General features: G+C 35.6%; 1 protein-coding gene across 1 annotated transcript in view; it reads right to left on the reverse strand.

Annotated features, from left to right (window-relative positions):
- Positions 1-24141, reverse strand: part of KLHL14 (kelch like family member 14) — a gene marked incomplete at its 3' end in the record, with an annotated part of 64479 nt that overhangs the window by 17652 nt on the left and 22686 nt on the right. Inside the window, exons 4-5 of the mRNA XM_083359171.1 lie at positions 4620-4709; positions 876-954 (exon numbers count right to left, since the gene is read on the reverse strand). Of these exons, the coding sequence (XP_083215297.1) occupies positions 876-954; positions 4620-4709 (169 nt within the window). The remainder of the gene's footprint in view (positions 1-875; positions 955-4619; positions 4710-24141) is intronic.

Below are 24141 nucleotides of genomic sequence, written 5' to 3' on the forward strand. Positions count from 1 at the left end.
GGATTATGACTTTCATCTTAAAATTGCAACTCCTGATTTACAAGCTGCCTATGTAATCAGCTACATTAAATTTAGGGGTTCCCTAATTAGCTTTCACTCCATACGGCAAATAAACAAACAAACAGAAAGCTTGGAAGTGCAGCTTTTACTGCTTTATTCAAAGGCTTTACACTATATTTCCTATGGATGAATACTGATGTTTTGTTTGTTCCCCTTAGTAAATTTGCAAGGTGTTTTTTAAAACTGTTGGCACCTAACCTTTTAACAGTTTAATTATTTGATATATTGGTACTTTAGTATTAATTTGAATAATACAGGACTGATTCAAAGTATATTTGTTAGCAGGTAGGCTTGTATAAAATAAGCAGTGTAAATATTTCAATTTAAAAAAATAAAACAATGCGTTGTTAAGGTTCAGATCAAAGAAGAAATCCCTTCATTGCTAGCATGCTTCAATCAACTTTTTCTGCCTGATTACACAGAAACTGCAGCCATACAGTAGATATCCAGATGCTGTGGTTTAACTGCCAATGCATATGACCTATTGGCTCCTAAACTGCACTAGGAAGTCAATTTGCCAACCATACTAAACTTAAGAAAAGCCATGAATGAATATCATAACTTCTTTCAATCTTAAGAGAAAACGTTAGATTTTATATGATAGTGCTACAATCAAACGTCAAGTTGAAAAACTTAAGAAGTTACACATTTTAAGACTTCCAAACAGAACATTAATTTCGTAACTCAAAATGATTATTTTCTCTTATTAATAAGAAAAAGCACAGCATTTAATTTCTCCCTCTCGCTGCTCTCTCAGAAAAAAATACTACCATTCATTGTGATACCACAACTTCCCAACATTTAGTAAGTTTTACCTTTCTTGCATAGGTGGAAGTTGTATCCAGCTATTAAACCTAGGATCATACCGGCTGACGAAGTTTGTACTGTGTTTGCCTGTAAAGAGATTAATTTCACATTTAGCTCTTTGCTTTTTGAAGGACTGACTCAAAGCCTTTTGTTGCTTGAAGACCAAAATGGAAAAGTTTTCTCCTTTCACATACAGATGATTAGATTGACAAAACAAAAAACCCACTTCTCATTCCAGTATTAAGATGTACAGTAGAACTTGCATTACTTTGAACCTAATTCAGGAGAAGTTCTTCACAATATGAGGGGGCACACACATGTAACTTATTGAAATCAGCATCAATATTTTACTTGTAAACAACAGTTATGGAAGTTTTCATTTAGACCGATAAAAACTTAACAACACTTCCCTGCAGCTTTATCTAGTCAAATTTATTTAGTCAAATATGAAAAAGCATTAGTTATTATTTGACCCTGTATTTTATAAGGACTTACATATGCCAGTCATAAAAAAACTATGCTCCAAGATATTAAGCAATACTGAATGCATGTTATATTCTTATTAACATCAAAATAAAGACTTGAGCAAGGAGAGTGCATTACAAATTGTTTAATACCTGAGCCTTCAATGCAGAAATCCTTTAAAAAAATATTCCTTGCACGCAACTTAAAATTATAGTATAACTACATCACCATTAAATCATGTATTTCACTATCAAAACCATGATGCTTACAAAGTGCTCTGTTCATGGGAATTAAATTCAAAATTCAATAGCAATGAAATATAGATTTTGGCATTTAGAACTAATCATGTAAATAATTTGATTTATATTTTCTAATTATGTCATGTGATTCGGATTGTTTCATACTTCTAAGGAGTACTAAGGAGTCCCTTATTTATATGAATTTCTAACTCCTATTAACAGAAGTTACCCAGAAATACTGTCTGTCATGTCAATCAATATTTCCCAGCATAATTCCATTTTTCCTAGAATATCAATCCTCTTCCCTTCACGTATACCTGTCCCTACAAAACTCCCATTTATTACTATTAATCTTTCATCTTCCACTTATACTTTCTCTATTTTCCCCTTTCCAGCTCTTCTTTGTCTGTCTTTTGATATACAGAAATTGATATAAATTTGTTTAGACAAAACAAAGTATGAGTTAAAGAAGATTTTTGTTCTTTGCTGATAAAAGGGCAACCAAAGCTGTAGAGCATGTATATTTATTGTACCCAATATATCTCTCCTAAAATGCATCTCTGTCAGGAAGATGCCTCCTTGTTGTTTTTTGTTGAAGTAAGGTTACTTACATTTGTTTACAAATTATGAAAATAATCAGGCCTGATGTCCAGGTTTTTAAAATGGAAGCAAAGAAGAAAGGGAAAATTCCATGTCCCTTCCTGTGGGTCACCAGAATATTCTGTGTAGCTTTCCTGTAGCTTTCATCAGGAAACATGAACATGAAGGTTACGAACTGGGAGAAACAGTTTTTTGATCTTCCATGACATTAGTTCTGGAGTTTGAGAAGGTCAGTAAAGTATTTCTACCATTCTTGTATCTTCTGCTATGTGAGGTGCTGCAAGGCTTGATATTTTCTCCCCTCCTGTTTAACATCTACGTGAAACTGCAACATCTACATGTAGCTGCAACATCCACAAGAAGCTACAACAGTTTGGGATGATCTGCTGCCGATACCCAGCTTTTTTATTTTCACCCTAGACGATTTGAATGATATAACAGAAGTCTTACTAGTGAAGGCTATGCGCATCTGGAAGGGGCACAACAGGCTTCAACCGAACTCACATAAGATCTAGCAAGTGAGGCATGTGATACGTTCCATCAACCAAGGAGTGTTGGCTGAGCCCCCTGGGAAAAAAGGCTTTTCTGCTGTGTCACCCACCAATCTGCTGGCCTTTTGGAAGGCTTTGGAGGTTTGATTCTGCAGCTGAGCCTGGAGCCCTGGATGTGAGATGGAGCACATTTCTTGGTCATGATTCTATGATTCTTTGAGTATTGTACATTTTATTTCTTGACTTGAGTTTAATATTTGTATATATTTTAGTTCTAATGTTATGAGACCCCTATAGTTATGTACTTGAGATGAGTGGCTACATAAATAAATAATTAAACTAGCCAAAAATAAAACCAACAATTTCAATTTGAATGAAACAGCTGGGAAATTATCCTTCTCACTTTTGTGTAGCTGTTGGGGAGACCTACCATCCAATTAGTCTAATGCAGATGTTTGCCTACTTTTTTGTCAAAGAAATACAGTAATCAACCTTCAGATCAGTTCTACAGCATATACTTTTATAAATAAACTATCTGTAATCTTTTTATAAATAGCTTTTTAAGAACAGACTGCAAATGTTATTTTTCCAGAAAAATGACTTAAATAAATAATTTTTAAAACTCTATTGAAATAATGCTATTAGGGAAGATTGCTTAGTTTAGTTTGTAAGGAAATGAACAGATGTAATGCTTTGATACAGTTTGGTTTAGCACAGATGTTACAATGGGCTTTTCAAATAAAATATATGCAGTATACGTAATTTCAGCTGGATCTTCTGGCATTTTGAAGTGAAAATGTGTACCTGCAAGCTGTTTTATACTTTCTAAGTCATAATTATCTATGTTATACAGACTGCTACAGCTGCAACTCTGCCTTTATGTACGAGCCTTTCAATGATGTCTTGACAATATTCTAAATTTTGCAAGGCATATTGTTCTTTTGCTTTGTTCAGAAGCCTGTTAAATGATTTCATTTCTCTCTACAGAAAATTTATAAAGTGATCTCGTTAAAAAGCCCTTACCATAATCATTATGTAAATCGCTGAAACTAGAGATACAGGAGTACCAGAAAAATCCAAAGACATTTAAGAATGTGAATATATAACCATTTTACACGGATCATATTAGATTGGCACTAGGAAAAAAAGTAAATACTAGAAATATATGAAATATAATGGTACACAAAAAGGTTGATACAACTTTAAATAATTTTCACCAAATGTCTTAATTAAGAAACAACTATTCAAACATTTTAGAGATTATGAATGAATACTTGAAATACTGAAATCCCAAATCAGAGGGCAACTCATGAAATTAGTTTTCACTTTCTATTCTCCAATCACAATGTAGAAATGTTCTGCTAAAGAGAAACAGCTTGATGGTTGAATTAAAAAGTGATTTGGAGTAAGATTTCCTTTGAAATACAGAAGCTTCTTGCCTAAATCTTTCTTGTTAGACATATATGTTTATATGGTAGTTTACATAGCTATATTAAGAGATTATCCTTCTAATGAATCACTTTTGAGCTTCATATTAGCAGATATATTCAATTTTAAATGTCTAGAATTTATGCATATGTTTCTGCAGTAACTGGAACTGGATCTATAAATATGATGTGTTGTGGACCATTACTTTATGCATGCATAAATTTTGAAAAATACACCTTAAATGTTTTAATAGGCCTCAAAAACCTAGCTAAATTCTGTGTTCTAATTTGTTTTTATAAAACTTACTGTGTCATTGTTGGACAATCAATTTGAATGTCAGATGATTGTCAGATCAGATGAGATTAGAGTGTAAGATGGGGCAAGTCAACTTATAAAAAAGAAGGGACATTACCATACTGCTATTTCACGTATAAGTAGCAGTTCATGGACTTCTTACCCATTAAGTATTTGTGTGGTGGTGGTTATTTATTTTTTTCTTCACAGTTCCAATTAATTATTGCATACATACCATTAGGATTCCATTGATCTTCTCCTCCCAGAACGAACAAAAAATTTTCTACTTCCACAACACAGTGATGGGCACTATTATACGGCATAACTGTGAATAAAGCAGATATATTTTATTAAGGCACATTTCAACAGTAGGTTTAATAGTGTAGTTATTCTGAGGATTTCAGGGAAGTTCAAATTTATTGGGACTCACGAGGTTTTGTCTTCTGAGCTTCCGGACTTTTTTTGATCGTGTGCTATTAGAAAGAAGTTCCCTGAGGATGGGGGCTCCAGCACGAGTCCCAAAGCTCGGAAGACAAAATCTTCTGGTCCCGGTGACTGACCCAGATTGGGTCCTGCAACATTATCCTGAGACACGGATATTTGCCTTCATTCGTTCAAATTTAGACTTTAATGTTTGAGTCCCAGTAAATGCACACAGTGATCTAAAACCTGCTGCGAATCAATCCTTATATCCTGTTTAGATGGTCAGATGCGCATTGTTTGCCGTTCTAATAAGAACATTTTGTTCTGCATCTGCAACTGAAAGAAACTTCTTTAGCAATAAAAGAGCCTTAGAAACTCCAGCATCATTGATATCTCAAAACAAAAGAGCTCAGACACGTTTGTAACAGTTTCTGGCATTCTGCTATTTGAATGAGCTGTCACAGTAGCTTCCCAAAAGACGCAGAAGGTGTCAATAGCACACACAGCCAGTCTCAATAGCATTATCAACTAGATTTTGGATTGAGGCAGTCTTAGCATCCACTTTGGACAAAGTTTAGCTTGCTAACAACAAATTAAAATAACTACTATATATAAACTGTACTCTACAAAATAGAAATATTTCATAAAATGCAATAATTAAGACAGTGCTCTGTAATTATACAATAAATACTTTTTTAAAAAAAAGTAGATTTACAGAATCTTAAAAAAAACAGATTCAGTCTGTAGGCAACATTTCCACATCAAAACTTCAAGCTATTCAGTAGTTTTCTCTCACACAGCAATAAGCATGCTGCATTTCCATATAGTTTTAAGATTTTAAATTAAGGTCCTGCTGATTTAATGCCTCCTCCAAATGTATATGCTTAATTTGCTGTACAATGTCATTAGCAGCACAATCAAATGTTTTCCATCCACTGAATCAGGAATCCCTTTGTTGAAAGAACATTCCTTTAAAAACTATTGTGAGGAAGTTATAACTATGAAGGGGAGAAAAATGGGACAGTTCTTTCTCTGGTATGTTTTCCCCAAGGTTACAGAGATACTAGGAAAAAAAATGCAGCATTAATGCCATAAAATGAATTTCTTTGTGGTATGTGACAGTATTAAACATCATATGCAGAAATGCATACTCACACAGCTAAATTGTACAACATGCAGCAGTTCTGGCTGGGTGTCACCAGTAGGAAAAATAATGTCCTTGTTCTGCTCATCATATGGGCACCTTAAATCTAGGTGAGGACAAATGGGGAGGTGATGTGCATGTATAGGCAGGGAACTTATTGCTTGACACGGATCAATAGAGCACTTAGGAAACCAGTGCAGTGGGAAATCAATATGACTCAGGGCCAGCTCTTACTTTGTGCTGTTTTTCCAGTGCCAAAAAAAAGAGGCAGCCTATCTCACACTTGAATTATTTTGGGTGATATATCTCTCATTTCATTTGTTTTATTATCTTTTATTTTTCTAAATGCACATGAATATAGCATATGCAAATAACAATAAGAAATATGTGCAGCTTCCGTGTGTAGGACACATTTTCTTAAAGATCAAGTAGTCCCATTTAAGCTTCTTACTGATTTTTTTTTGCTAAAGCAATAATAAATAAACAAGGTGCATATTTAGTTTCCAGTAAAGGTCAAATATCATTTTCATAGTCTGTGCTTTTGCTCAAGCAAAAGCAACTGATAGGCAGATAAGTTTTGTAAAAATGCATTAACATTATATATTGGTGATATATCTTACAAGCAACAAATACTGTTAATATGGTATTTTATTTTAATTTGTGACAAATGACAAGTCAATTCTATCTCCTTAGGAATTGATTTTTTTGAAATATTTATTCAGATGAAACTCATTGAACTCGTCGTGGTTTTGGTTGATGTTATACTGCAGTGCCCTTCAACAGCATATCCATGAGCCTTATCAAAATGTTGTGATGCTATACTGAAAAACCAGGCATCTGAAATGGTTGACCCTATGAATGTACTTTACATTTCAATGCCAATTATTTGTTAATGCAATCGGCTATACTACCCTTAAATTCAGTGTTCTTAGGTAGGAGTCAGACTACATGTGCATCTAGTTATAGTACATCACATTGTGTTATACTTCATGCTATTGATCATGTCTGTGAAATGCAAACGTCAGGCAAACAACTTATCAGAGCAGAGACTGAAAAGCCTACAAGATTCTCACTAATATGATTTTGTGTCTTTCTAAACTCCAAAGTAAAAAGCAAAGAAAGGAAAGTCCAAGAATGTCAACTAAGAAAAAGAAGTCTGAAAATGTAATTTATGAAGATCATAGTACAACTCTCTACATTTCAGTTCAAATACAGGTAGCACACTGAATAGAATTGCAATATTTAAGCAAAACAATGGAAAAGAGGATGAAGGTCTGTATGACTAGGTGTAAGATATGTGAATGTACATGCCTAAAATAGCCTTTTGATCTATGCAACACATAAGGCTGAATTCTAGAGGATGTACGGTAACTTAATTTTTTTTTGCACTGCTGAGACATTCCTCTTGCCCCACAATACCTTTCAAGTAATCTTACAACAATTCACTAAGAATTCATGAGTGTAAATAATGCAATGTACAGGCCAGTCTGTAGTCTAGTGATGCAAACCATCTCTTTCATTAATTGTATACTGTCTTCTGCTTTGCTGATTTATTTTAATATGAGTCTCAGGCTCACTGATCTTTGCATTTCATTTCAGCTCAGGTGAGTACCTATTTTCCCCTCCAAAAAGGGATTTGAAAAGAAGTTTGTACGCCACGCTCAAACACAGCCCAGTGTGAGTTTTTAGCGTGTCAGTCAGTGAGTTAGAGGGAAAGGGTAAAGAGAAGCTAATCAGGATGAAATGAGATTAAAGGCTGTCTAATTTTACAGCAACTGTGATCCATCAGCCACTGTGAAAGTGACAGTGGAAATGAATGATGGAGACAGACAGGTGGGGCTGTACATTTCACTGATTTATCCTCAAATGCACTGGGCCTTATTTTATTGAGTGAACATGACCGCATTTATCATGACTGTCATCTAAACCCACTTCTCTCCATTTAAAAAGGTCACTTTACTAGAAGGAAGTAGGATAGAGCCACTTTCAAAAGTAATTCAAAGATCTAAGAATATGAATTTATAAAGCTTTGCAAAGGAGCTCTCAGCTTTATTAAACGAAAAGTGAAGTGAAAAAATAAAAACCAATAAATAAAAGGAAAATGTTCACACCTGAAAAACACATTTTTTTTTAAAAAAAAAATCTTTGTTTTTTAATCCCAAGGTTCCAAAATAAAGGTGCAGTATAGGGCTAAATAATACTCATTTAGAATTATATAACGTATCTTATTCTGTGAGATGTGGAGCTTCTTCCAAGTGAAGACAAACTTGATTTCTTCCAATAATTGTTTGAGACAACACTCTATTCCTTCTACTATGTATACTGATTAGACTGTAGGAGTATGTTTCTGTCTATCAACTTTAACCAATTTGTGAAAAAATCAGGGAAAAGCAAAAGGGGAAAAAATTTGCCTATTGAATCATATTTGTTGAACATACTGCTGCTTCCTACCTTATATTCATTGTAGTTGCATTCAAACCAATAAAAAAGGCAATGCAGCTTGAAATAATACATGCTCTGTCACATTATGAAATATGAAGTACACACCTAAATCCTAAATTTACAAAAGAACTTGAGAAAAATTAGCATTAATGTAGTTGCTAGCTAATTTAAGGATATCCATCATTTTTTAATATGTGAGATTTTTGTAGGAAATATACCTAAAGTGGGAAATATACCTAAAGTGGGAAACCTCATTATTTTTGGAAGATGTGGGATTGGTACTTTAAAGGCAAAATATGTATACATTGGTTCTATCTCCAAGTCATGGCTTGTTTTTGTGAAGTTTAGCACATGATACTGTATCTTTGCCTATCTTGAAGAAAACCAAAGTTGGGTTTTTAAAAAATATATTAATGGCTTGCTTCTTTGGCTTTTCACAGATGAAGAAAGATAAAGTCCCTTGTTCATACTTTATGATAGGTTTGGCAAACCATATCACAAATCCTCATTGGCCACTCTAACATTACAGCTTACTGTGACATGTGAACTGAATGTATTGATGAAAAAGGATTTTTTTAAAAAGCACTTCTATACTCAGTGAAGGACAGTTTCTACAAGGCATTATTTTCCTTATCATCCTTCCCTTGTAAGATCTCCCTCTTTATCTGCCCTTGAAACAGGAAATTTAAAAAAAAATGGAGGAAAAAAATTGGGTTTACTCATCAAAATGGGGAGAGATGATATATACTAGCAACTTCCTCAGCATATATTATCAACTTAATACTGGCACCAATGGCTTCTGCCTTGATCCTCCCTATTCTCCCATTACTTAGTACTTTTCATACAGTATGGTAAAATAATGAACACTAAGTTTAACCAAGGTGAAAGGACTACAGATCTTTGGATGCTGTTGTAGAGTTCTTTGTGATTTATGGATTATTGCATGCTGTTTTGCTGGAATGAGTTTGACTTAACAGTGACTCTTGGGAAAATTCTATGTCCTCAAAACTTCTCCATTTGAAGACTGTTTCTCTGACTGTAGACTAGTGGTACTCCATAGTTTAAATATGAGTAGCTTTTCCAGATTGATAGGTATCAATGACTTTTTAATAGCAGGACATAATATGTCTGAATTGTGAGCACATCATGTGATGAAGAAGCCAAAGCTGAGAGATGTATATAGGGCAAGGTTGATTGTTTAATGAAGTGCTTATACAACTGCCATGGATTATTCCTTGAATTCAATGAATTCATGTGTGTGCACATGTATGAGAGAGATCAAGAGACAGTGTGTAATTACTTTTTTACACTGATATAGAATAACTTTATGATACAAATGAAACAAGCATTAAACCTTGATGTTATGTGTTCACCAAACTCCCTCAGTATAACAGAAAGACCCACATGAAGCTCAGCTGCAAAGCTATGGAAAATTTGAAAAAATTATAAGGAGGAATAAACTCTTAATTCTACTCCACAGAACTATAGGTTCTTTTTAAACAAATTCATATTTTTGTACTAACACTGGAAAATATTTTCTATTAAAACACGTAATATTTTTGTTCAGAAATAAACACTCAAACAAATCTATAGATTATTGTATACAATGTGTATGTTGAGGAAAGTAGTATTTTTCCCAAATAAGTAGCAGAATGAGCTATTATGCAAACTTGAAAAATAGCATTTCAAATGATAAATACTACACATTGTCAGTTGTTATACCTAATTGAAAAGAGCAAATCATGAGTCACTGATTCAAATGATTTCCATGAAATTTTATGCTGGTGCACTCACAAATAATCCATATAGTACTCAATGGAACGAATTTCCAGGAAAATAAACCTGCAGTCCTGTATCTATCTAGACATGCTGCATTCAGTGTTCATCAGATCCAGCAGGACTTATTTTTGAGTAGCCATATGTGAGGCTACACTTCAGCCTATCAAATTAATCATAATAGTTGCAATATCTTTGCCACCTTGTTCTTTGTTTTAAAACTAGTCATCCCCTCATCTATTGCAATTGTAGAATAAACCATTAGATGGTTCACAGCTGCCTTTCTGCCTATGGCCTATCTCAAGATGATCTGAATTATTGTATTAATCAGAATTTCCAGCCAACCAAAAACAAAGAAGTGAAATGCAACAAAAGTGTCACTGCTGATTTCTTTCTAGCGGTAAGCTTCTTGTTTGTTCCTCTTGTTCAATTTTAAGGGAAGAAATCAAATTCACTGTACAGGAAACATATATATATATATATATATATATATATATATATATATATATATATATATATATATATATATATATATATATATATATATATATATATATATATATATATATATATATATATATAATCCTGATAAGTACTGAGCTCCGACACTTTCCATTGATTAAATTTAGCATTAAATCCTAATTATCTGCTTTTCTTGTCTCAGACCCTATGCCAAATTGGATGTGAATCAGTTTTTGATTCCTCTGGCAGTCCAAACACATCTGGTTTTTCATTCTGCACTTCAGTGCTAGAAAAAGAATTGCTTCTGTTTGCTGCCTTATGGCCGTCTCATATATTACATCAAACATGTTCCTGTAGCTTCTCTGTTAGTTATATTTTTTCCTGTTTTCTTGTGATTGAAATCAAACTATAAATATATGGCTGGAATACTAAGTTAAGAAAGTTAATGAATTAAATAAAACCATTTTGCTATTTTTTAAAAAAAGTCCACTAAAGAATGAAAATAAAACTGCAGATGGCGACTACAATCCTGAAAAAGGGTACCTTCCTTTTTTCAAATAAGTAGAAAAGTTTCTTTTACAATAACATTACATTAAGCAAAATCTGTAGTGTTATTAGAACTATGTAATACTTTAGGTTTGATTCGTAAGAACGGCTTTTGAAATTTGTAGGTGTAAATGCAGCACCTGTCTATAACTTATTAAAACAGCTATGTCCATTTATAGGACTGCGAAACTGCAGAAGCAGCCCCACGGTAGCCATATAATTATAGAAAAAATATGGCTGATTTAATGAGTTACAAATAGGTACTGAGTTAATTTTCCTGCACATTTTGAAGCAACTGTTCTGAATATAGTTTTCCCATTACATATCACATATGTTTGTACTGCCCTTCATTTTTTCACCCAAGACAAAGGGAAAAATCCAAATTATATCAGCTATCTGTAGCTCAGAACCATGTATTTTGTCATACTAAAAATGGATTCTATATACCAGGGGTAGGCAACCTCGGCTCTTTTATGACTCATGGACTTCAACTCCCAGAATTCCTGAGTCAGCATAGTTGAAGTCCATGAGTCATAAAAGAGCCGAGGTTGCCTACCCCTGCTATATACGATAGAGATGCAGAGAACTCTTTCACATAAAAGGTTCCTGGACCAGTTAAAATTATCCTTCATATTCATGGGGCCCTGTATGAAGAACATAAATGGACTAATGCAACGAGGTCTTTATGGGACTGTCCTGGAAGTCTATTTACAAGCTACAGCTGTTTCAAAATGTGAAGCACAAGTATTTCATATAATGTTACTGCTGCACAAACTGCACTGCTTAGTGGTTGCCTTCTGGATGCAATTCAAATTGTTGATTACTAAAGCACTTTATAGCATACAGCTTAATTGTTTGAGGGAAAGCCCTTTTTCAATTGTTTCTGACCATCTAGTGTAAGGGTCCATCTAGTGGGCCGTGGGCCATTCAGAACCGGGCTGTGCAAGTGGTGTGCCTGCACGCGCTCACCTACCACTCACACAGAACCATGCCCTCTCCTCCCTGCTGGGCTGCTAAGCCAAAAAGGCTGGGGACCGCTGACCTAGTGAGTTCAGGCAGAGTGGGTACACATTAGATCCCTTCAATTAATCAGTGTCATCTCTTAGGTTCTAGAAAGTATCCCTTATCTTTTGTGGCACCAGCCCTCTGAAAGTATATCCCTCCAGAGAGCCATGTTTCACATCCTGTTGAGATTCAGAAAGTCCCTAAAAATTAGGTTGTTTTCCTAGGCCTTGGGCAAGTGTTGAATTCCTGTAAGATTACTTTGTTTGCAATAGAGTGCTTGGCTTCTGGATGCAGAACTGGAGATATGATTAGTTCATTTTTAAAAACTGTTTCTGCTTTTCTTAAGCGTATGTTACTCAATGTTGTTTGGAGTTGGGCAGCCTCTAAATTGAAACAAACAAGCAAACAAGTCAATCTAAGCTGCTGAATAATAACCTATAATAGAACCTTTGGGGTTCTTTGACACAACGCTGAAGGATATTTGAAATTTCAAATCTGTTGTATAAAAGTGCCACTTTTCCCTATTTTTACAAAACTTCCTTCTGTCAAGGAATGCAAGAAGCTCCAAAAACAAATAGAACTCAAATAATAACTAAAGACAGAAGGTTTAGTAAGATACAGATTATGCCAACAATTACATGCCACAACAGGATGTGAAGCAAGGAAAAAAGAGCATAAATCAAAAACAAAAAGTACAGTACTTGGAAAGTGCATTTACTAGCATTGCAACTTTTAAAAGCAGAATTTAAAGGGAACAACTACAGCAGTCTATAAATCTGTAACGTCTATCCATAAGTGGATCTATTTCCTTATCATTGCCAAAATGCCATGACAAATAGTTCACTATTAAGCTGTGTGTGTATACGGTAGTGAAACGTGCTGCTACAAAAGGCAGCACTACACTCTATTGCAGAGCACATGAAAGAAGAGGAGAGGATCTGAATTTGATATCATCACTGAAAGATGTGCAGTCACTTTGAGGACAGCAGTCATGAACTGGGCTCTTCTAATTTTGTGCCTGACCTATAATAATAAAAAAAAATGTGTCTGCAACACTCTACTCCCAATTCCTGCTATCATTTTCTGATGTTCTCCAACAACAATAGTTGCTTCAATAGCAATCTGTTGGGAAAGCTTCTAATCTGCCAGCAAATTACAGCACTTGCTAGTGACACTAGCAATTTGCTTGAAAGTGATTGTGCAGGCTGGAAATTTGGCGAGTTGAAATTCAGTCCATATAAAGACACCGGGTTATAGGTTGCCACAGGAGTGCAGGTGTAAACTTGGGCTGTACAGTACTTAAAAGTCAGTTTCTAAAATATTGTTTGGAATAACAGGGGCACAAACGTAGCACTTGTCTGCAACAAACAAATGTGCCCTCGCCTGCAATAGGTTGCAGACAGGTGCTAGATTTGTGCTCCCATGAAGCATCTCTTGAAGATCAAATCTGAAACATAGCATAGCCCCAGGATACAGTATAAATGAGCAAAATTTATAAACAAAGTTAAAACATTTGGCCTCTTTCTATCATAGGGAAAAAACCCAAAGAGAATTGGAATAGATGCAACAAAACAACACAGTTTACATAGTATTTGATTATGTTTTTCTAGTACAGAATTTTTTTGAACAATGTAATAGCAAGTACCAGAGATTCAAACAGATATAAAGCATATTCACCAGCTTTCTCTAATCCAGGGGTCTTCAAACTTGGCCCTTTTATGACTTGTGGACTTCAACTCCCAGAATTCCTCAGCCAGCGTGCCTGGCTGAGGAATTCTGGGAGTTGAAGTCCACAAGTCATAAAAGGGCCAAGTTTGAAGACCCCTGCTCTAATCTGACACATTCATGATATGTATTCACTATAAGCTCCACGTATGTCTTGTTCATTGCCATTTCCCATGAAATGAAAATGTTTTTTTGTTTTGTTTTGTACTCTATTCCTCTTTTCTTCTTGTTTTGTGGTTCTTGAACCAGGAAAAAAGAAATCAAGTCATAAGGAAACAAAGCAGATTTTATGGTGACTTCTGCTTTTAATGTATTTTTACTCATCTGTTGCTTTTTCAAGGTTTGGCTCTCAATATTCTCAAACGGGCCTGAAAAAGTCTAGTTTGAAATCTGGAAAAACAGCAGCCAGTCAGTGCAGAAACAATATTAATCTTAAATGCTAATGCTGATCTGATATAAAATCGCTCACATTTTAAGTCTATCTGTGCATTTTATAATTTGTTGTGAACCATGTAGGAGGAGAGCCATTTTAGTCTATGCTAGTCAAAAATCAGAAAAAGTTGGGTAACACTTTTTAAAACTAATACATTTATTAAAGTGTGTATCTAACAGCAACACTGGTTAGTATTAAAAAGTGCTACCGGACTCTTTTTAGTTTTTTGGCTACTATGTTGTGAGAAACTGCTTATTTTCTGAATCAGAAAGAAGGAATAAACATATTGTAATAAATAAAATATTTGCACAAAAACATTGATATTAACACTGCAATTGTTAATCTAGGGCAGGGGTAGGCAGCCTCGGCTCTTTTATGACTCATGGACTTCAACTTCCAGAATTCCTGAGTCAGCTGACTCAGGAATTCTGGGAGTTGAAGTCCATGAGTCATAAAAGAGCCGAGGTTGCCTACCCCTGGAATCACTGAATCTATTTTTCATGTGGTGTCAAGGATGCTTCTATAAGTAATGTGCCACTGCTTGCTCACGTTTCTCAGTGCAAGGCTGACAGCAACTTCAACAACTCACTGAAGTAGAAGCCCTGATGCTTGCAACTGCTGACTTAATAAGAGAGACATAGTGACTATAGAAGGGCCACTTTGCTAAATTAGATGACCAAATTCAAAGTGTTCATGCATTCACAAGAGGAGAATATATTAAGAGACTAAATTCAATTCTGTTTCCTGAATATTACACTTTACCCATTATTCTATTAAGCTAGCTTGCTGCTCTTCATAGCAATTATTACTAGATTTCAAGTACTGTAAGGTATTTATAGCCTATCCTTAAAAAAAATCATTACAAGTGAGAATATGAGATATTACTTATTTGAAGCTAGGTTCTATCATTTCTTCCACATAATAAATCTACCATAATTTAATCCTGGATGAGAATGCTGACCCAGCCTGTATCACTGAAACCAGGTTGGGAACAGAGAGGAGCCTTTTCTTTCTGAAATGTGTCTATTGGGGTTTTTAGTATGACACCAACTGTGATTCCAAGGCAGGGGTGTATGTTTGTGTGTGTGTGTGTGTGTGTGTGTTGTATTTTGTGAGTCTTTAGGGACAGGTGACAGCCAGGGGGAGGGGGATGAATTTGTATAATGCATCAATGGAAGCCTTTCCTGCACTGGGAGGCTTTACTCATGGTCACTCATGCCTTGGGCATCTCCAAACCTCTGATTGAATTATGTGTTCTGTAAGGGGCTGCCCCTGAAGACCACCCAAAAGCTACAACTGATCCAGAATGTGGTGGCACTTGTAGTTATGGTGCCCCTATGCCCCTTTGTAATACCACGGTTGTGCGACCTGTACAGGCTTCCAGTTTCCTTCCAATCTAATGCATAAAACCCCAAGTATGTTCAGAATCCCATATCTGGCATGTGTATCTCACCCAGAACTTCAAAAAGGAACACCACTTTAATTTAGCCCTTTGCTTCAAAAGAACACTTTGATTGAAGCTGTGTTCAAAAGAAGCAATCCTTCAAAAGTCCCTACATTCTTAAAAGTATATTTTAACAGAAAGCTGGAGAGTTTTATTTAGTATATATTTAGTATATAAACTATATTTTAGCCACTTATCTGAATAATTTTTTATAATTTATGTCACAACCTGAAAACCTAGTAATGTGAAAGTTTCATAATACATGAAATTCACATTCCATTCCATATAGCATGAAATTAATAGGAATGACAAGATGATCCTTACCACGCATCAAATGATCTGGACCATAACTGTGCTTCCTCCTGTAGGCTAGAGGGATTATATCCTTCATCTATAGAATAAGCCTATGTGGCCTCCTCTTTTTTTAAATACTGCATATAATACAATCCAATAAAATAGCCATTTGATATAATGATCATAACCACAGTATTCAACAATGGTGTTAAGAATTTAGCTGGGAAATAGGGCAGAGAGCTACAAGGAAGCTCTTCAAGGACTGCCCATGTATCATTCTTTACTTATTACAGACTTAAACATTCCTAAAAGCATTTATTTATCTGCTTATGTAAAACATGTTTTTAACGTAATAAGTCTCCCTTTTTTAAAAAAATCCCAGAACATCAAGTTATATCAGTGCAAAGATCAGTATTCAGAAATTCCACTCCAACCAATGCAAACTACATGTCAGTACACTTAGTTCATCTAGATATAAAATCCAGTCTCCCTTGCTGCAACTAATAACGTGAGAAAGATGGTATTATAAAAGAAACATCAGTAATAAAATTAATAAAAAATAATGTTATCCCTTTTTAATAGAATACATTTTGATGTTTGGACAGCAAGAAATTTAATTCCATTTTTTCTTTCTCTGTCACCTAATTGGCTTTTTTTTTAACGTTCATTGATAGTAGGGTAGAAAAGCAAGGGTTTAAGCCCCAGTTCACCCTTATCATCTTAACAAGTACAACAAGACAAAAGCATTAAACTAAAATTAATCATGTCAAAGGATTTTAGCAAAAACAAGTGAGACCATGCAGAAAGCATCGCTTTGTCTACTGAAGTCTCGCTCTGATTAAAAACATATAATGCAAGTAAAAATGATACATCATTGCCTTAGTGGCTGATTTTTTAAAAAAGAACTATACAGGTTCGAATAACTCTGTCTCTTATAGGTGACAATTACTTTAGTTCATTTCCAACAAATAAAGCAATTCTTCCCAAATCCTTTGATAATTGCAATTTGGCTTGATCATTTTAAAATAAATTATTTTTTAGAACTGAACAAACTGCTGCAAATTTTACACAATATAACTAAAAATACAAGCATTGGTACTGTATCTGATTTTTATTTGAACAACTCTGCTGCTAAGCAGAGATTTATTTATTTATTTATCCCGCTTTTATTATTTTTACAAATAATTCAAGGCGACAAGCAATATTCAACACACTGTCAGGACCCACCCCAAACCACGTCTTAGGAAGACAAAATTCTTGGAGTCAAATCTATTCCAAAAAGAATCTTTACTATGATATGCTTGGTTGTAGGAAACGAGACAGGACTTAATATTATTCCACGAAGTAAACCCTTATAAAGAGTTCCCGGTTTAATCCCCCTTAACCCCCTTTGGTCAGTCCCCGTCCTTTATCTCGTATCATCCCTCTCGTGGGAAAAAGGAACTTAGGACCCTTCATGTTTATTGCTCTCTTCCGTGACACAAGCCAGATGCTAGCCCCCCTTTTGTTTCCCCAGTTCAAAAGGCTTCTCCTTTCCTTTGAAATGCCTAATACCGGTTCAATACACATCTATTCTCTTCTCTTCGGGAGATGGCAGAATCCATGGAATAAAGTTTGAAACATTCCATTTATGAATATGATATAAATGGATTCTGACACACACCTCATTAGGAGTACCTAATACTCTTTTTTTCTTCCTATTTTCTCAACAACCCTTGAGATGAGTTGGGCTGAGAGAGACTGGCCCAAGGTCACCCAGCTGGTTTTTCATGACTAAGTTGGAACTTGAACTCATAGTCCCCTGCTTTCTAGACTGGTGCCTTAAGCTAGACCAAACTGGCTCTCTATTCAATTTCAACGTTCAACTTAAAAAAAAAATAATTTGCTTCACTATCTTAGCTATATTTAGTTGGAAATATTCCTCATTGAATTCACTGGTATTTGAATTATAGATATAGATTTGCAGCTTTAAAGTTTAATTAATCACATGTTTTTGCTGATAAAGTTGCTAACAATGAAGTTTTGTGCTGCTAACCCAAACCATCCAATTATGTCACTGATAATGCTAATTTATTTAAAATATATGTCCTATACATGGAAACAGTGGATGGATTAGCAAAGCACCACTTCCTACTCATATTTAGTCCTCTTTACAAATGTGGAACTTTCTTCTGCATGAAATGCTGGGATAACCTTATGGAAGTCGGATCTTAAATACAAATATTGCTGTGAAATGCATTTCTGCTCAATGTATCCAGTTTGTTAAGGATTTATTGGAGGATACTGACATAGCTAAGGAACTCAGTGGCTCAGTGGGTTAGGATGCTGAGCTTGTCGATCAGGTCAGCAGTTTGGCGGGTCGAATCCTGAGTGCCGCGTAACAGAGTGAGCGCCTGTTACTCGTCCCAGCTTCTGCCAACCTAGCAGTTCGAAAGCATGTAAAAATGCAAGTAGAAAAATAGGGACCACTACGGTGGGAAGGTAACAGCGTTCCATGCACCTTTGGCGTCTAGTCATGCCAGCCACATGACCATGGAGACGTCCTCGGACGTCTGTTTCGGCTTTGAAACAGAAATGAGCACCGGCCCCTAGAGTTGGAAACGACTAGCACACATGTGCGGGGGAACCTTTACCTTTACTTTACTTACTGACATAGGTAGACCTGACAATTATCATTCTTGATATTTTTAAGCCAAAATATGTAACTGATAACAATGCATAACTTGGAATACAAGTAATAGTTGACTTACTACCATAATTTGGACTGGAATTTCCATCATAAGTCAAGTCACAACGTGACTGGATCTGATTTTACAACCATTTTACAATGTTTAGCTGAATCACTACCAACATTAAGTGAATCATGTAGTAGTTAAGCAAATCCAGCTTTCCCAATGGATGTTTTTTTGCCAGTTGGCAAAAGATGTCACAATTGTGATCCTCTGATTGCAGAACACTACAACCAGTCATAAATGTGAGCCAGTTGCCATGTGATCATATGACTGCAAGGTGAGACAGTTTCTGATAGTTGTAAATGCAAATTCAGATCATAAGTGACTTTCTGAGGCCATTGTTAAACAAGCAATCGTAAGTCAAGGACTACCTGTACTGGATGAAGTTTCTGTGGAGTTTGCTAGATATCTATGCCCATTCTTTTTGCCACCTGTGATAAATATGCTACACAGAATGTGTTATTTTGAGATGGCAAAGCTCTGGATTAATCATCCAACATCCAATGTTGGTGAGATGGGCAATTCCAATTTGACAGAATCAGATGCTGGGTTGCCCAGTGTTGGCAGTCTCCTAAACCGAAGGCTGGATCTGGATCAATGAAAGCTCTATTCATACATCTAACTGCACAATGATTCTATGGTCTGATAAGGTTGGTAGTTATTACGTATAATACCAAAGATATAAGGGTTAATGACAATATTCAGAAAATTCACATACTTGCTTCTCTCTGCAGTTAAGCATGTCAAAGAGTTTAATAATACAGATTTAGGTTTTATGCAACAATACCAACATGAAAGCAGCAGTGATGGGAAGCAGCTAAGGAACTTGGGTGAACTAACCCTGCCCTCCAAACAAACAAACAAACAAAAAAAAGCAAGCAGGCTGGGTGGTGTTCATACTCAATTTCAGATTCCTTCCAGTTATCTCATGCTCGGCTCAGTGATAGCACCAAGAAGGAGAACTCAAAACTGCTAGCAATTTAAATTTAAAGTAATTTAAATTGTTGGATTAGGAGTGGGAACAGATCTGACGCTGAATGATTAACGTGTAGCCTTGCCATCTTCAACCATGGAAACTCACCCTGTGACTTTGTGGAAATCACTTTTCTTCCACTAAATCTACCTTAGCTAAAATTGTTGTAAGGATAAAAATGAAGAGAGATCCCCCTATAAGCCACTGGGTCCAGGGATGGATCTATCAGACAAATACAATGGAAGAGGCTATCGTTTTTCTACCTTTGGTAGTCATCATAGTTAACTAAACAGACGGACCCAGAAGAAGCTCCAGTGATTACACTTTCCTTATGCTCCTGTGGACAGCAACTCTGACAATACTGGCATTATCTTGCAAACATTTAATACTGGTGGGATATGGAATCATAAAGGAGATTACTGTACCTATTTTCTCAGTAAATGCGTGGAAATGGTGATGTAAAATGTGCTGCTGGAACCAATGGAAACTTTGGAATCATAGACAGCACCTCAGCTGGAACCACCAGACTAGCGGATTCAGCCAGCTACTTCTTTTTCTTTATTTGTTCAAAATGATGTTTAGAGGCATTCTTTCCTTTTCTTCATGTTATTCTTATACTTTGATTTGCTCAAAGACAATAACCAAACCAGGTCTCCTCTGAAAGCTAGAGGTCATTGGACTGAGTTTGTCAATGGGCCTGGCAACTGTTCCACAGAATATCACAGCCTGGAACAGAGGTATGATTTTAAGATGCCGCTGGCCTGCAACACTTACTCCTGCTTAAAAAGCAGGCAAAGAAATTCCTCACTCCTTTCTTGATGGACTTTTGGCAAGGAATACACATCTTCATAACCTGGCCTTCCCAAATACACAGCAAACAAAAGAAATGGATATCAGATGGCAGCAATTTACAACTGAAACAATGCCCTTACAGCCATAAACTCTTGAGACTGGGGGTAGGGGAACCATTGGAAAAAAGCCTGCATTTCACACTCAATCTCTCCAAAGTGAAATGAAAATGAAAATAATGAAATAGATTAAGAGTAAATATAATTAAGCAAAGGAAAGATTCTCAGCTTCACAGTTGATGGAAAATATGCATCCTGCTGATCTGAGAAAACTGATAGGAAAGGAGGAAAATCTCAGATCATTAAATCCCACCAAAGTCTTTGCAACTGTGGAAGGTGCCCAAAATGACTATGTATAGACACAAATATGCAATACAGAAAGACCAGAGTGAAATCCTTAAGTAATACAGTTTTTACGAATTATGCAAGACAAAGGATTTTCTTTAATTTTCAAAAACTACTATAAGCACATCAACTTGCAATTTTCTACATGGTACTGAGTATGATAGTTTATATAGAAACTGAAAGATCTGATATATTTACCACTTTATGAAATAAAGTCAACTGAAGCAAGTTAAATGTTAGTTTTCCCTATGGAGGTAAAAAAATATGGAAGGAAACTATTCTTCTCTCTTGCATCCATCCCAATCAATGTTCCATTTGATGTACTTCATGCATAGTTTTCATTTTTATATAAAACAGTAAATCATTAACCTTTATGTTTATGCTCCCTCATTCCTGTCCAATTTCACAGGCACATAAATTCTGAGTCATACTGTATATATATAGTATGTTGAAATATATAGCTTGTATATTTCATGTAGCAGCTTACGCTGATAAGCTGCTACATGAAATATCACATAAAAGGGTTTCTGCATCTGCAATAGAAGCTGCCTTTGTTCTCCTTCCTACTACACCCCAAATCTACTCTCAAATCTATCCTATTATTACCTATGGATTAATCAAGGATCTGATACCTTTGATAGAGATGATTTTGTGATGTTCCACATTGCTCACATAAATTTGTATGGGAGATAAGATACTAGGTAAGATAGTATGAAAACTAGCTGTAAAACTTTGACAGATTAGAAACTTTGTTAGCAACCTATTCATGAGATAACAATCTCATCACCAAACTGATTATTGCTACTGGTGTCTATTGATGAAATGAGAAGAGACTACATGTGACATCAACACATTAAAAAAAAGCTTTAATCTGCTGAATCAAAATGGGAAGCTGGAATCACCTTAATATCTTGAATTGCTAAAATATTCAGTTAATATTCTTGAATTCCTAAATCTGGAAAGAATACAGTATATTTACCAACATTAGATCAAATTAATCAATGTCAAATTTAAAAGGTAGCAAAAGTGCATTTCAGAACTGGCAAAGTAATGCACATAACTATATGAAGTTAAAATTGACCCAAAGAGAAGTTGGGAGCTAAATAATATTTTAATTAAAGATTGCATTACTTTATGCTAATACAGAGATACCCTTCTGGGGCCTTGTTCTTGTCAGCAAAAGTAGTTAATAAAACTCTGTCCATGAAACAGTTACTTCAGATATGGCAACAGACAGATGAGAGGAAATGACAGAGAGAGCTGACAAGCATAAAATACATAATTCTTCTTAAGCATACCAAGCCTTCTCAGGAACTGCTTCTTTAGGCCATTTTAGCTCTCCCTTTGTCCTGATTAAAAATAAGCAGAACTGTGAGAAGTTCAGCTTGGAGGAAAAATTTGCAGACAGTGAATGTAGAAAGGATAACTATAACCTCCACTTTTTCAAATGTCTTTTCTTGCATCCTGCATAAGTGTATCACTCAAAGTCTTAAGTAGGACTTGATAAAATGTCATTTTTAATTTTGTTTTTGTTTTTTTAAAAACGCTAAGATTAACGGCAGCTTCTTGGGTTCAGAGTTAGCAAGCTAGAAATTAATAAAAACGGAAGCTAAAATGTTTGCATTTTTTACAATCGTTATTAGAGAAAGGGGGAGAAAATTGGCTCTTATAACTTACAAATATAACCACACATTTTAATTTCCCTATCACTTGGGAAAATTCTATTTTTCACATAGCAGAAAGGTTGCTTTAATCTGTCTTGAAGGAGGCAATGGTGTGCCTTGTCTTCCAAAAGGCAACTCTTGGCTCATCCGTCTCACATAATTATTGGTCAGTCTCCAACCTATCATTTCTTGTTAAGTGAAAACTTAATTTCAACTACAGAGACTCTAGATAAATTGGATTATCTGGATCCCTTCCCATTAGTTTTATAGGATGGGATGGAGACTGTATTGGTTGCTATTTTGGATGACCTGTGATTAAAGTTGGGGGAGAGTGCCTCCATGTTCTGTTTTATCAGTCATAGTACCCCTTTTGGGCATCCATGAGGGCTGCCTTGCTGTGGTTCCTTCCAGAATGGAGAACTTCAAATGGTATTGAGAGGGAAGAAGTCAAGCCCTTGGACAATTCAATGTGAGGTGCTTCAGGGATTGGTCGTCCTCCCCATCTTATTTATCATCTACATGAAACCATTGAGAGAGGTCATCCATCTATTTATGGCTAAGTATCATCAATATGCTGATGACACCCAACTTTATAGCTTTACTCCAGGACAAATAGCAAAGGAACTATTCACTTCCTGAAGTTACAAGGGGGTGAATAGGTGAATCTGAATTCAGCAAAACAGCATTAATGCTGGCAAAGGAACTTTCTGGATGGTCCACCTATTACTCCAGATATGGCTGAACATCCCATGAAAGAGCTGGCATGCAATCTGGGAGTTCTCATGGACTCACATCTTCTCTTGCAACAGCACATGAAAGCCATGGCTAGGAGAACATTTAACCTTTTGTGAATCAACCAACTGCACTTTTTACTGGAATAGGAGGTGCTGAAGATAGTGACTCATACTCTTGGTTAAACTACTGCCATTTATTAGGACAGTGCTGAAAAAGTGACTTACAATCGGTCCTCACACTTATAACTATTACTGCATCCCCCCAATCATGTGATCAAAATTTAGGTGCTTGGCAATCAGGACATATTTATGACAGTTGCAGCATCTTGGAGATATATGATCACCATTTGTAATCTTCCCAGCTGGCTTCCACATGCAAAACCAATGGGGGAAGCCAAACTCACTTAAGGACAATATAATTCAGTTAATGAGTATGGTGATTCACTTAACATGAATGGTAAAAAAGGGCATAAATTGTGATTCACTTAACAACTGCCTCATTTAGTGATGGAAATTCTGATCCAAATTGTGGATCATAAGTCGAGGACTACCTGCATGTTGACTATATATTGAGGTAAGCTGGATTGAAAAAAAAGAATGAGTGGAGTTATAAAATTGTAGGAAGAAACATCAATAACCTGCTTTATGTTGATATTGCTATTCCAATAGCTAAAATGCAAATGATCCGGAAACTCTAATAATGAGAACCAAGGAACACCATAAAAGTACAAAGACCAACTAATGACAAGTACAGCAACCACCCTTAA

Source organism: Vipera ursinii, assembly GCF_947247035.1.
Source record: "Vipera ursinii genome assembly, chromosome: 3".
NCBI classification, from domain to species: Eukaryota; Metazoa; Chordata; class Lepidosauria; order Squamata; family Viperidae; genus Vipera; species Vipera ursinii.